At 42.6% G+C, this 14,134-nt stretch overlaps 2 protein-coding genes across 2 annotated transcripts in view; one reads left to right on the top strand and one right to left on the bottom strand.

Moving 5' to 3' along the window:
• Positions 1-14,134, top strand: part of HMGCS1 (3-hydroxy-3-methylglutaryl-CoA synthase 1) — a 367,459-nt gene that overhangs the window by 55,114 nt on the left and 298,211 nt on the right. The gene's annotated exons all lie outside the window — the stretch shown is intronic.
• The window catches only part of LOC309543438 (complement component receptor 1-like protein), a gene marked incomplete at its 3' end in the record, with an annotated part of 147,562 nt that continues 147,196 nt past the window's right edge, over positions 13,769-14,134 (bottom strand). The window contains exon 7 of the mRNA XM_082242911.1: positions 13,769-13,808. Coding sequence (XP_082099037.1) covers positions 13,769-13,808 — 40 coding nt within the window. The remainder of the gene's footprint in view (positions 13,809-14,134) is intronic.

Below are 14,134 nucleotides of genomic sequence, written 5' to 3'. Positions count from 1 at the left end.
CGATGTGAACTGTGTGGGGGGACTGAGGGGGGGGGGGCCGGGGGGGGGAAGGAGGGAGGGGGAGGGAGGGGAAGGGAGATAAGCTATATAAAGGAAGTAGGATAGCCCCCCCAAAGCCGGAATGTCCTTCCAATTGAGGAAGGAGATATATCGTGCTAATTCACTAGAGCACCACCCCAAAGGAAATGGGTATCAGGGAGAATGACCCAAAGAAACAACTAAATACCCTAAGATCAAAAGCTGATCAAAAGAATATCAATATGAGACGGAGAGGGACGGAGGTGGGGGGGAGGGGGGGGGGAGGGAGAGAGATGGGAGGAAGGGAAGGGACAGGGAAACTCTCCATTGCCCAAAAGGAAAAGAAGTTTTAAAAGTTTGTCAGACCAACAACATGGGTAGTATGTTGTCAGCAGAATTTAAATCGATCCAGCCCCTCCGTGTTCGAGGAGGAGCTGGACCGAGCAGAAAAAATAAAAATGAAAGATGAACAACTAAAAATAATAACATACAATGTAAGAGGATTAAATTCCCATATAAAAAGGTATAAAATATTGGAAGAGTTGAGGAGAGAAGCAGCAAATATCGCTTTTCTGCAGGAAACGCACATCTCTCTCCACTCGAATATAAAACTTTTTTCTAAACACTTTCCTAAATGGTATTACGGGGACTCACCAATAGAGCGTGCAAGAGGAGTAGCAATAGGAATAGCTGGAAATATAGAATTCTCCCTAGAAGAAATGAAAACAGATCCGAATGGCCGATACATTTTTCTTAAGGGACAAATAAGGGGGATGGAGCTGACATTAGCCAATATCTATAACCCAAACAAAAAACCAAGTGAATATCTGGGGAGAATCCTGTATGACCTAGAGAGCTTTAAAAAAGGCTATCTGATAATGGCAGGAGATATAAATTTTTGTATAGACCCAAGCGTCGACAGTACATCGGGTGTAAGGATGCTGGGAGAACAAAAACTAAGGAAAATAAGGGAAAAGTTATACCAGAGTCAATTAGTAGATGCATGGAGGGTTCAACATCCAAAAAAAAGAGATTATACTTACTATTCCTCAATACACTCGATGTACTCAAGACTGGACTACTTTTTTATTGACCATCGCCTATTGGAATTTATAGAAACTACAGAAATAGGTACAACCACACTGTCAGACCACGCTCCCCTAACCTTAACAATTAAGACACCGACCCACCACAAAAGTATGGGAACATGGAGGTTAAACGAAGAACTAATTTTAGAGGAAGAAATAGGAAATAGACTAGAAAAAGAACTAGAGTTATATTTTCAAAAGAATGACACGCCAGAAATATCATCCGCCACACTCTGGGAAGCACATAAAGCGTATATCCGAGGAATATTAATATCCAGTGCATCAAGAAAAAAGAAAGAGAGGTCCAATCAAATCAATACACTCATAAGAGAAATATACGATCTGGAACAAAAACATAAAAAAGAATTTAAAAAAGAAATAGAGAAAAACCTTATAATTAAAAGAGATGAATTAAAAGATCTATTGGAAGAAGAATCTAGAAATCATTTCAATAAGATAGCTAGATACAGATACAAATTTGGAAATAAACCAGGGAAATCCCTAGCAAGATTACTGAGGAAGAAAAAATCAAAAAATTACATAGAAAAAATTAAAAACAGTAAAAACGAAACAGTTAACCCAACCACAGGAATAGCTAAAGCGTTTCATGCCTTTTATAGTGCTTTATACAACGTCCGGAAGGAAGAAACCTCAAAAATAAGACAGGAAAGAATAATAAATATCCAAAAATATATTAAGGAAGCAAACCTGCCCAAAATCCCAGAAGATAGACTGGAACTTCTCGAAGCTCCAATTACTGAAAATGAAATAAGAGAAGCATTAAAAACCACTCAAAATGGAAGGAGTCCGGGTCCGGATGGATACACAATAAAGTACTACAAAAGATTTAAAGAAATATTAATACCAAAAATGCAAGAATACCTGAATAAAATAGGGAAGGAAGAACTAAGAGAAGAATCACTAATGGCATATATAACGGTCATACCGAAAGAAGGGAAAGATCAAACCCTTTGCTCTAGTTATAGGCCAATTGTGTTGTTAAACGCAGACACAAAATTATTTGCGAAAATCTTGGCAACGAGATTAAAAGATTTACTAAAAATGTGGATCCATCCGGACCAGACCGGATTCGTTCCAGGTAGAGAAGGGAAGGATAATGTGATACGCACCCTGCTTCTACTACAAAAAACAAAAAAACATGAGGCCCCCTCCATCCTATTATCAATTGATGCCGAAAAGGCTTTTGATAGGGTGGACTGGGACTTCATGAAAGAAACCATAAAAAATGTAGGGATTGGGTTAAGAATGAGGCAATGGATAGAGGCATTATATAACAACCCCACGGCAAAAATCAAAATAAACGGAAGCCTATCAGAGAAATTTGGAATGAGTAATGGGACGAGACAGGGATGTCCCCTGTCACCCCTATTGTTCGTGTTAACCCTGGAACCATTATTGGCAAAAATTAGACAAAATGTAGACATAAAAGGAGTGACGGTAAACCAAGACGAACACAAAGTCGCAGCATACGCTGACGACTTGTTATTCATCGTCACAAATCCAAGGATTACTCTCCCAAACATTCAAAAGGAGTTAAAAGATTATGGAAAGTTGTCAAACTTTAAAATAAATCCAATAAAATCAGAGATTTTGAATATAGGGTTAAATACTCAGGAAGAACAAATAATAAAAACATACTTCCCATATACGTGGACAAAAGAAAAATTAAAATACTTAGGGATATACTTAACACCTCAAACCGAAAAATTATACCAAGCTAATTATATACCGTTATTGAACGAAATAAAAACAGAAATAAGAAAGAAATCAAATGGTCAAATCTCATGGATCGGAAGAAACAATGTTGTTAAGATGTTTATCTTGCCAAAAATCTTATACACCTTCTCTCTGTTGCCAATAAACATCCCCGCAACTTTTTTTAGGGTAATCAGAACCTTACTGACAAAGTATATATGGCAGTGGAAAAAACCCAGAGTAAAGTACAAGATCCTTACAAGAAGCAAAACACAAGGAGGATTAGCAACTCCAGATATAGAAAGGTATTATAAGGCGGTAATTATTACACGAATGGTGGATTGGACAAAAACAGAAAGGAGGGAAAAAAGATGGGTAGAGATAGAATGTACACAAAATAATAATCACCTACACAAAACAATATGGATCCCACCAAAATATAGGGAAACACAGGGAGCACTTGAACTGACAAAGGTAGTTTATAAAATATGGGATGGGATAAACAAACAACTGAAATGGGAATACAACTCACCAATGATAGCATTAAATGGCACTAAATACTTCCCACCCGGGGAAGAAGAACAGGGTGGAAATTGGATAGGGAACACTCAATTAAAAGATATCTTACACAAAGGTCACATAAAAACACTTCAGAAATTAAAACAAGAAAATAATAATATAAAAATAGACGATTGGAGATATCTCCAGCTGAAACATTTTGTCAGCTCATTACCACAGCCGATTAGGTCTGAAAAAAATCTTAACAACATCGAGAAACTGAGCTACTCTCCCATACAAAGGCATGGAGTGTCTCAGATTTACAAAATGCTGACGGAATGGCACAGTCTGGAAAAACCTCCATATATAGTAAAATGGGAGAAAGAAATAGGGACACATTTGCAAGGACAGGAACTTGGGACTGTACTGGGGATGGTTGGATCCACAGCCATAGACGTAAGTACTACAGAATTAAACTATAAATGTCTATTCAGGTGGTATATCACTCCAGAAGTGATAAATAAATACCAACCAGGCAAGACAGACAAATGCTGGCGGGATTGTGGCAACATAGGTACAATATATCATTTATTTTGGGATTGTCCCAAGATAAAAGATTTCTGGCTAGAGGTTAGACAACTGATTGAAGATATCACCGAAATAAAAGTGCCGGACGATCCATGGGCCTGCCTATTTCATAAAACAACAATACCTTTAAAAAAATATAATATGACTCTGGTCCCAACCATGCTGAATATAGCAAAAGGAACCATACCAAAAAAGTGGAGAGAAAAGGAGAGCCCGAAAATAAAGGAATGGTGTAAAAAGATAAATAACAACTATAATATGGAATATGTATGTAATACACAAGAGGAGATCCCAAGAAATATGAAAAGAAAATGGGGGAAATGGATAGAATTTAAAAAATCAACTAAATATATTGAATTAAATAGTTAAGCATATCTACCATGGGGAGGCATTGTAGAATGGAAACTGCTGGCAAGAAGGGGAGGAATCCTGGGAGGGGGGGGAGGGTGGGAAGGGAAAAATGTATGATATTTAATGTATGAATTACTGTATTTCCTTTTTATTTTTTTTTTTTTCTCGCATAATTTTATTATGTAATTTGTGAATCTAAATCAAAATTGGTGGAATACTGTTGTATATTGAAATTTTATATGCAAATAAAAACAAAGTAAAAAAAAAAAAAAGAACTAAACTAGAGAAACTTAACATAAATAAATCACCGGGACCAGATGGCTTGCACCCGAGGGTTCTTAAAGAGCTCAGCCAGGTGATTGCCAGACCATTATTCTTGATCTTTAAGGATAGTTTACAGACAGGTATGGTGCCAGCTGATTGGAAAAAAGCCAACGTGGTACCAATATTTAAAAAAGGGCCGAGATATATCCTGGGTAACTATAGGCTGGTTAGCTTAACATCAGTAGTCTGCAAGATTTTGGAGGGGATGTTAAGGGACCACATACAAGACTTTAGTAATGAAAACGGTATTATTAGTAGTAATCAGCATGGATTAATGAAAAATCGTTCTTGCCAAACCAATCTATTAACCTTCTATGATGAAGTGAGCTGCCACCTAGATAAAGGAAAGCCTGTGGATGTGGTGTACCTGGACTTCGCAAAGGCCTTTGACACCGTTCCCCACAAACGCTTACTGTACAAACTAAGGAAGGTAGGTATGGACCATAGGGTGAGTACCTGGATAGAGAATTGGCTCCAGGGGAGAGTCCAGAGAGGGTGGGGATTAATGGGGAGTACTCGGATTGGGTGGGTTTGGAAAGTGGGGTCCCCCAAGGTTCTGTCCTGGGGCCAATCCTGTTTAATTTAATTTATTCATAAATGATCTAGAGGAGGGGATATCTAGTACAATCTCAGTATTTGCGGATGATACTAAACTAAGCATGCCAATATCTTCTATGCAGGATGTGGAAACCTTACAAGCGGATCTGAACATAATAATGGGGTGGGCAACTACATGGCAGAGGAGTTTTAATGATGAAAAATGTAAAGTAATGCACTTGGGCGTCAAAAAGCAAGCTACTCGCTGGGGGGGAACCTCTGGGTGAGTCTAGGATGGAAAAGGACCTGGGGGTACTGGTAGACAACAGGCTTGGCAGTGGCATGCAATGCCAAGCCGCTGCAAGCAAAGCCAACAGAATACTAGCATGTGTAAAAAAAAGGGGATTCACTCCAGAAATAAAGAGACTATTTTCCCACTATTCTCCCACTCTACAAGACTCTACAAGACACATCTGGAGTATGCTGTTGTAATGTTCCGGTACCTTTGGTACCCTAAATTACACTTTCCACAAGTGTATGCGCCCTACCATTTACTTTTGGAAAGGTGCGCATACACCTTTAAGACTGGAGCTGTCATCACGCCGGACTAGATGGCTATTTAAGGCGTCGGTTCTCACTCACATGTGTTCGTTCAAACACCCTTACCTGGATGCTAACCTTGCTTGAAGCTTCCATGCTTGCAAGCTTACTTCGCTGACGGAACCTCGCTGCGCTGATCCCTGTATCCCGCTATTGGATCATCCGCCTCTCCTGAACCACCCTTCGGCTGTATCGCTAATAGTGCTAAGTACCCCTCAGGGGAATTCTCTATAAACTTATACTAAGCCTACACTATCTAGCTCTGCATAGTAAAGACTGTTTATCACATCTGCATAACTAGATTGCTAGCTCTTGAGACTACTGCTACTTTTCTGCACTGGGTTGATCTCTTTTGTATGTCCACCTGCTATTCTATCATCTGCTATCATACAACATTGCTAAACCTTCCTGCATCCATCTGCTACTGTCTCACCTTCAAGTGTCTATCACCTACCACCTCCACTCAACCTATCCCTCAACCTTCATCATTGTGTTACCACATACATAAAGTCATTCTAGGAAACCAGCTTGCTAATTGTGTGTATTTACTGGCTGAAATAAGACCTTCCACACATGATGAGTCATTGAGGTTGGGAATGGTATCTCAGCATATCTCTTACATGACTGCTGACGTGGAACTATTTCTGCAGCTGAAAATCCACACCATATAAGAAACGCAGAAGCGTTACAGCTGTCCAGTTCTGGGCACCGGTCCTCGGGAAGGATGTGCTGGAACTGGAGAGAGTCCAGAGAAGGGCAACAAAAATAATTAGGGGAATGGAGAACATCGGCTATGAGGAAAGACTACAAGCACTGAATTTATTCTCTCTGGAGAAGAAACGATTGAGGGGGGATATGATATCAATGTACAAATACTGTACTGGCGACCCTTGCATAAGGAACAAACTATTCAGAGTAAGGGAATACAATAAGACACGTGGCCACTCACTAAAACTAGAGGAAAACGGTTTAACCTTAAAATACGTAAAGGGTTCTTCACTGTCAGAGCAGTAAGGATGTGGAATTCTCTTTCACAAACAGTCGTGTCAGCAGGGAGTATCGATAGTTTCAAAAAACGATTAGATGGGCACCTTAAGAATGAGCGTTTCATCAGAACTGGGCTGCAAAGCCAGTAAAGCAAAAATTAATCTTAGTAGCCATGTTTCCAAGCTGAAACAGGCATGGGACTTATTATGGTACAGATCGACGAATAGGGGGTGCTGAGGTGAGGTTAATTACCAATGGTATTAGTATTATGCAGCATGAGGGGGTTAAGGTATTGCCACTGCTGGTCACTGATACATTAGTGACCAATCAGTGGCAGTTAATTAACCCCTTTGTGCTACATTAGTGCAATCAGTATCAGTGTCAGTGCAACCAGCGTTAACACTGACACTGGTGCCACTAATGCAGCACAAAGGGGTTAATTTACTGCCACCGGTCAGTCACTAATGCATCAGTGACAATACATTAACCCTCTCATGCTACATAATACAAATACCATTGGCAATTAAATTAACCACTTGCCAACCCGTCACAGTACATATACTGCGGCATGGTGGCAGCTACAGGTGCACGTCGCTGCATGTTTCTGGCGTATGCCCCTGTTCTATCTATTTTAAAATAATTTGGGGGGAAAAAAGTCATTTTCGGTTTTCGGCCAAGGGCATCCTGAATTTTCGGTTTCGGCCCAGAATTTTCATTTCGGTGCATCCCTAATACACACACACACACATATATATATATATATATATATATATATATATATTGTTCTGCCCATATTGGTCATAGTAATGTGCTGTTACAGATTATACTGCATTATTGTTGATGTTGCTGCCATCTAGTGGTCAGAGTTTGTTATTAATTTGCCAGAACACAGAGGAAGAGCTTGTAACCTTTAACCTGGAAGTGTATTTGCTAGAGCTTGACAGGAAAAGGTATTCCCCTCAGAGGGAAGGGCAGTAACCTTTAACCTGGAACTGTATTTCCTCCATTTCACAACTGACCTCCTGATACAGCAGACAGCATTATGAAGAGCTCCTATCTATTCCAGAACTAATGAGGGAATTGTCTGTAAGTACATCCACTGTTGGAGTGAGGCTGCTGTATAATGTTTAATGTACTGACACATATGTTTTGTTTATGCTTATGTTGTAGTTTTACAAAGTTATTCAGAAAAAAGAATACATACAGATTTGATGTCTCACGTTTCTTGACTTCTGAATTATTGTTAAGCTGTCTGACTAGTGTTATACAACAGTTCAATAACACGAAGCAGAACATATATATATACAGCCCTCAAAAATTCCACTCGCCTGCTCGCATTTTGCAAGTGGATTGACGAGCAGGGCGAGTAAGAACAGGGCTGTACTGTAGGGGGAATATGCAGCTGTGTGTGTGTGTGTTTCATAGCCCAGTGAGCAGCTCCCCCCCCCCCTTCCAGGAATGGGAGAGGCTGCATCTGCTCTGCTTTCTCCCACCCCTCTCTCTCTCTCTCTCCCTGTGCCCACCCACACACTCAGTGCAGCCCGTGTGTGTGAAGACGTGTGGGCGGGAAAGTTTCATTAGCAGCCAGCAGCTACATGGTGAACATCTCTGACTGAGTAAGATGAGCACTGTGACCGGACTTACTCCTCCCTACCCTGTCATCTTCCTTTCTATCCCTGTCATCTTCCTGTCACCCCCTATCTTTCTCTCTGTTTCATCTCTTCTCTCTCTCCCTGTCACCCCATCTCTCTCTCTCTGTAGAATTGAAATTCATCAAAAAACTCTAGGTCTTTCTGACTAAAATTTCAGTAGCGCAGGGATGGTGGTAACCTCTTACCATTCATACAATAGGTTCAATTGAATCACTACGGGTGCTTATGTACCACAATGAAAATATAATAAACCAAACAATTATAAATATAAACTTCACAGACAAGTAAATGCATAATAAAATAAAATAGAATCAATAAGATATCAGGGGATCTGGATCGGAGGAACCATTATTGTATCACATGCTATATGTGCCTGTTCCATGAAAGTGGGGAGGCATCTATTTTTGTTGAGTTCAAAATCCAGCTGTATTACTCCCGACACATTGGTGGTGGCAAGCAAGGGTGTTCCTTATAAACCTACACTAGTGATCCTTTATGGATGAACAGTTTCCTCCTGCTCCATCTACTTCAAGTTTAATGGACTTTTGATGGACTCTTATTGATTCATTTTATTTATGCATTCATCTTATGCATTTACTTGTCTGTGAAGTTTATATTTATAATTGTTTGGTTTATTATATTTTCATTGTGGTACATCAGCACCCGCAGTGATTCAATTGAACCTATTGTATGAATGGTAAGAGGTTACCACCATCCCTACGCTACTGAAATTTTAGTCAGAAAGACCTAGAGTTTTTTTGATGAATTTCAATTCTACATATTAACTATTAAGTAGCAGCATTTTTGATATCGATTTATCTATATATTTTTTCTTTGACCTTTAAGAGCAGAGGATCACACAACAGTCTATAATTTATAGTCTATTTATAGTGGTATTTCTACACCATCTATCTCTCTCTGTCACCCCCTCTCTCTCTCCCTCTGTGTCACACCCCCCCTCTCTCCTTCCGTGTCACCCCCCCTTTCTCCCTCTGTGTCACCCCCCCCTTTCTCCCTCTGTGTCACCCCCCCCTTTCTCCCTCTGTGTCACCCCCCCCCTCTCTGTGTCACCCACCCTCTCTCTCTCTCCGTGTCACCCCCCTCTCTCTGTGGCACCCTCTCTCTCTCGCTCCGTGTCACCCCCCTCTCTCTGTTTTACCCACCCTCTCTCTCTCCATGTCACCCCCTCTCTCCTTCTCTCTGTGTCACCCCCCTCTCTCCCTCTCTCTCTGTCACCCACCCTCTCTCCATGTCACCCACCCTCTCTCTGTGTCACCCCCCTCTCTCCCTGTGTCACCCCCTTTGCCTCTCTCTGTGTCAGCCCCATCTCTCTCCCTGTCACCCCCTTTGCCTCTCTCCCCATGTCAGCCCCCTCTCCCTGTCACCCCCTCTCTCTCTGTCAACCCCCCCCTTGTCTCTCTCTGTCAAATCCCCTCTCTCTCTGTTGAACCCTCTCTCTCTCTCTCTCTCTCGGTTGTTGTTGTTAATATTTCTTTTTGGAACTTAATTCTGAATAAAACATTTAACAGTGTAATTTTATGAGATATTTTACGAGGGCGTGTTTAGGGGCAAAAATTTCAGTCTCTCGATGTGCAAAACTGATAGAGACATACCCCAAGCGACTTACAGCTATAATCGCAGCAAAAGGTGGCGCTACAAAGTATTAACTTAAGGGGGCTGAATAATTTTGCACGCCCAATTTTTCAGTTTTATATTTGTTAACAAAGTTTGAAATATCCAATAAATTTCGTTCCACTTCATGATTGTGTCCCACTTGTTGTTGATTCTTCACAAAAAATTACAGTTTTATATCTTTATGTTTGAAGCCTGAAATGTGGCAAAAGGTCGCAAATTTCAAGGGGGCCGAATACTTTCGCAAGGCACTGTATATATACATACTTTAACTTATTTATAGTTATTTATTATTTTAGAATTTATGATTTTGTGTTTCAAACTTTATCATACCCGAGATGTTATAAAGAAGAACGCACAGTAAAAAAAAAATCATATGTAAATAGTTGGTTTGGGCTGCTCGTCCTTAAGAATTACTAGCAAAATAATGGTACCGCTTTTATCACCTAAAATCGGAAACAATCATACCGCCAGGGAGGTTAAGCACAGTGTGGCCATATGGTGTGACCAAATCCCCATATTTAGGCCCCATGCACACGGGACGTTTTTAACGCCGCTGTAAGCAGCGTCAGGCGTTTTCTTTTTGCAGCCTAAAAACGCCCCTCCATGTTATTCTATGGCCTCATGCACACTCAGACGTTTTTGAGCTGTAAGTGGCTTAGGCGTTTTTAGGCTGCAACAAGAACCCACCACCTGCGCGTTCTGAGGACCAGCGTTACAGCGTTAAAAACGCCTGACGCTGCTAAAAGCTGAATAACTTTGCTATAACGTGGCTTAACGTGCGTTAAGCCACGTTATACGTTTTTTTTTCTTCCATTCAAAATCAATGGTTCCCTATGGGAGCCTATTGATTTGAATGGAGGTCGCACCGCAACACCGCAAGTCGGATCCGACTTGCGGGGTGACTTGCGCTGTGGGAATCTTGAGGGGGAACTCCATGCCAAAATGGGAAAAAAACGGCGTGGGGTCCCCCCCAAGGTTCCAAACCAGGACCTTCGGGTCTGTTATGGAATTTGAGGGTAGCCCCATGCCGAAAAAACGGCGTGGGGTCCCCCCCAAAATCCATACCAGACCCTTATCCGAGCATGCAGCCCGGCAGGCCAGGAAAGGGGAGGGGACGAGCGAGCGGCCCCACCCCCCCTGGACCACACCAGGCCACATGCCCTCAACATGGGGGGGTGTTGGTGCTTTGGGGCAGGGGGAGCTCTGCACCCCCCACCTCAAAGCACCTTGCCCCCATGTTGATGAGGACAAGGGCCTCATCCCCACAACCCTGGCCGGTGGTTGTGGGGGTCTGCGGGCAGGGGGCTCATCGGAATCTGGAAGCCCCCTTTAACAAGCCCCCTCCCTATGTGAATGGGTATGGGGTACACTGTACCCCTACCCATTCACCCCATAAAAGGCAGTGTATAGAAATAACGACGAGACGTTTTGGAAAGTTTATTAAAAATCTTCATCCGACTCTTCTTGTCTTCTCCTCTCCGGGGTCTTCTCCTCTTTTGCTGTCCGCCCTTCTTGTCTTCTCCTCTCCGGGGTCTTCTGCTCTTTTGCTGTCCCCCTCTTCTTGTGTTCTTCTCTCCGGGGTCTTCTGCTGTCCCCTCTTCTGCTGTCCTCTCTTCTTTTCTTCTCCTCTCCGGTCTTCTGCTCTTTTGTTGTCGGCTGTCTTCTTCCTCCGGTCCTCCTCCGACGACGTCTCCGCTGATTATGCCTATCTCCGGTCTCTTCAGCTTATTATATAGCCATTAGGGGCGTGGCCCCGATGACTTTCCATACACTGCCTTTTATGGGGTGAATGGGTAGGGGTACAGTGTACCCCATACCCATTCACATAGGGAGGGGGTCCGGGATCTGGGGGGCCCCCTTGTTAAAGGGGGCTTCCAGATTCCGATGAGCCCCCTGCCCGCAGACCCCCACAACCACCGGCCAGGGTTGTGGGGATGAGGCCCTTGTCCTCATCAACATGGGGGCAAGGTGCTTTGAGGTGGGGGGTGCAGAGCTCCCCCTGCCCCAAAGCACCAACACCCCCCCATGTTGAGGGCATGTGGCCTGGTGTGGTCCAGGGGGGGTGGGGCCGCTCGCTCGTCCCCTCCCCTTTCCTGGCCTGCCGGGCTGCATGCTCGGATAAGGGTCTGGTATGGATTTTGGGGGGGACCCCACGCAGTTTTTTCAGCATGGGGCTACCCTCAAATTCCATAACAGACCCGAAGGGCCTGGTTTGGAACCCTGGGGGGGACCCCCACGCCGTTTTTTTCCCATTTTGGCGTGGAGTTCCCCCTCAAGATTCTCACAGCGCAAGTCGGATCCGACTTGCGGTGTTGCGGTGCGACCTCCGTTCAAATCAATAGGCTCCCATAGGGAACCATTGATTTTGAATGGAAGAAAAAAAAACGCTGCTAAAAGCAACGTGGCAAAACGTGCAATAACGCCAATGGAGAAAGCTACTAAAAGCACGTTTTTACAGCTGCTTTTTCCGGCGTCAGAACTAACTTTGATGTACGTTTTTTCTAACGCCCCGTGTGCATGGGGCCTTACTTTATAAGAGCAGGTGTTTTTAAATAGCCTTGCAAGATTTGAAAACAACTTTTTTCTGTGTATGTGTGCGCTATTATATTGTTCAACAGCACAGACTTTGTCCGCAAGTAGCTGCATTACAGGCTGGTCAAGTGCCAGTTGAAGGATCTCCACTGACCCAGTATTCAGCACTTTGGAACCAGAAAGGGAGTTGCACCTGCAATCATCTCCCAGGGGCCCCTGTTGCCACTTTCATTTAAAGGTATCTTTGTAGCTAAATTACTGATTATACCCAGGTGTAGGTTTGTACATCACGAGGGCTCCTGTTGGGTTCATTTGCTAATGTATGTTTATAAATTAAATGTACGCACTATTGCAACCACTTAATTGCATATAGTTCGCATTTATATACTTATGGTTATTGTTATATGCTTGGTGCAGTAGTTGTGCAAATACACTAGATTACCAAAAGTTTTGGAATGCCTGCCTTTACACGCACATGAACGTTAATGGCATCCCAGTCTTATGGCACTTTTCCACTGCAAGTACCGTCTCGTACCGGCTTGGCTCTACTCGGCCCTGCTTGCTTTTCCACTGCTGGTACCGCATGGTATAGTGTCGGAACGGTTCGGTACGGTACGGTATAGGTTTGCTTTTCCACTAAAGTAGTACTAAAGTTAAGTGGGTGGGATAACAATGGGGTGGGTGGGATTCTCTGACCAATCAGTGGCTAGTAGTGACTGCATGCAAAGGATTGTGGGATATGGTACCAGTTTGGTACCTGTTGGAACCACAATCGAGTAGGTACTGTTTTTTCAGAGCCGTACAGTTCGGTTCCATGCAGTGGAAAAGCAAACCTATACTGTACCGTACCGAACCATTCCGACCCTATACCATGCGGTACCAGCAGTGGAAAAGCACAAAAGCGTGCCGAACCGGTACGGTTCCATGCAGTGGAAAAGTGCCAGAAGTACGTAGGGTTCAGCCAGATAGAACACCTTTGGGATAAATTAGAGTAGAAACCATGAGCCAGACCTTCTCATCCAACATCAGTGCCTGACCTTACAAATGCACTTCTGGAAGAATGGTCAAACAAAGCCTTCACACACCTCTTATTTACTGTTCTGCCACTTTACAATGCCACACACATTATTTTTTCTTTTTTTATTGGAAGATATCTGCATACAATAGGAATGTATTACAAGGACATAAATTATCTTAAAACTTGGTTGTCTTTAGCTTGATTTATGGACAAGTTCAGGTGTTTTAAAAGTAGTCATCATCAGTGTCTCTTGAGTATGAATATCTGTAAAATAGAAGAATATGTATATATTAGGAACCCATGTTTTTCCAACATGATGAAATCATTAGGTTAGATCTAAAGCCAGTCACTAAAATCTCAAGTAAGCTTTACCATATTAATGTTTCAAAAATGGTTTTATCTATATAGATCTGCCGCTTTCATTATGGAATTCCTGGTGATCCTGTCACCAATTTGTTTTCTAGAGTGACAATTGTCACTTTTATTTGTGCTCTGCATTTTCACCCTTGGTGGAGAGAACAAGCAGCTGTGCTGACACCCATTGTGCGGACACAGCCCACTCTTGTCACTATCACAAGGGCAGTTCAGAG

The sequence above is a fragment of the Pelophylax lessonae genome (genome assembly GCF_965119305.1).
Source record: "Pelophylax lessonae genome assembly, chromosome: 1".
In the NCBI taxonomy this organism is placed as follows: domain Eukaryota; kingdom Metazoa; phylum Chordata; class Amphibia; order Anura; family Ranidae; genus Pelophylax; species Pelophylax lessonae.
The sequence above is the reverse complement of the archived record's forward strand: the minus strand, read 5'-3'. Positions and strand labels throughout refer to the sequence as shown.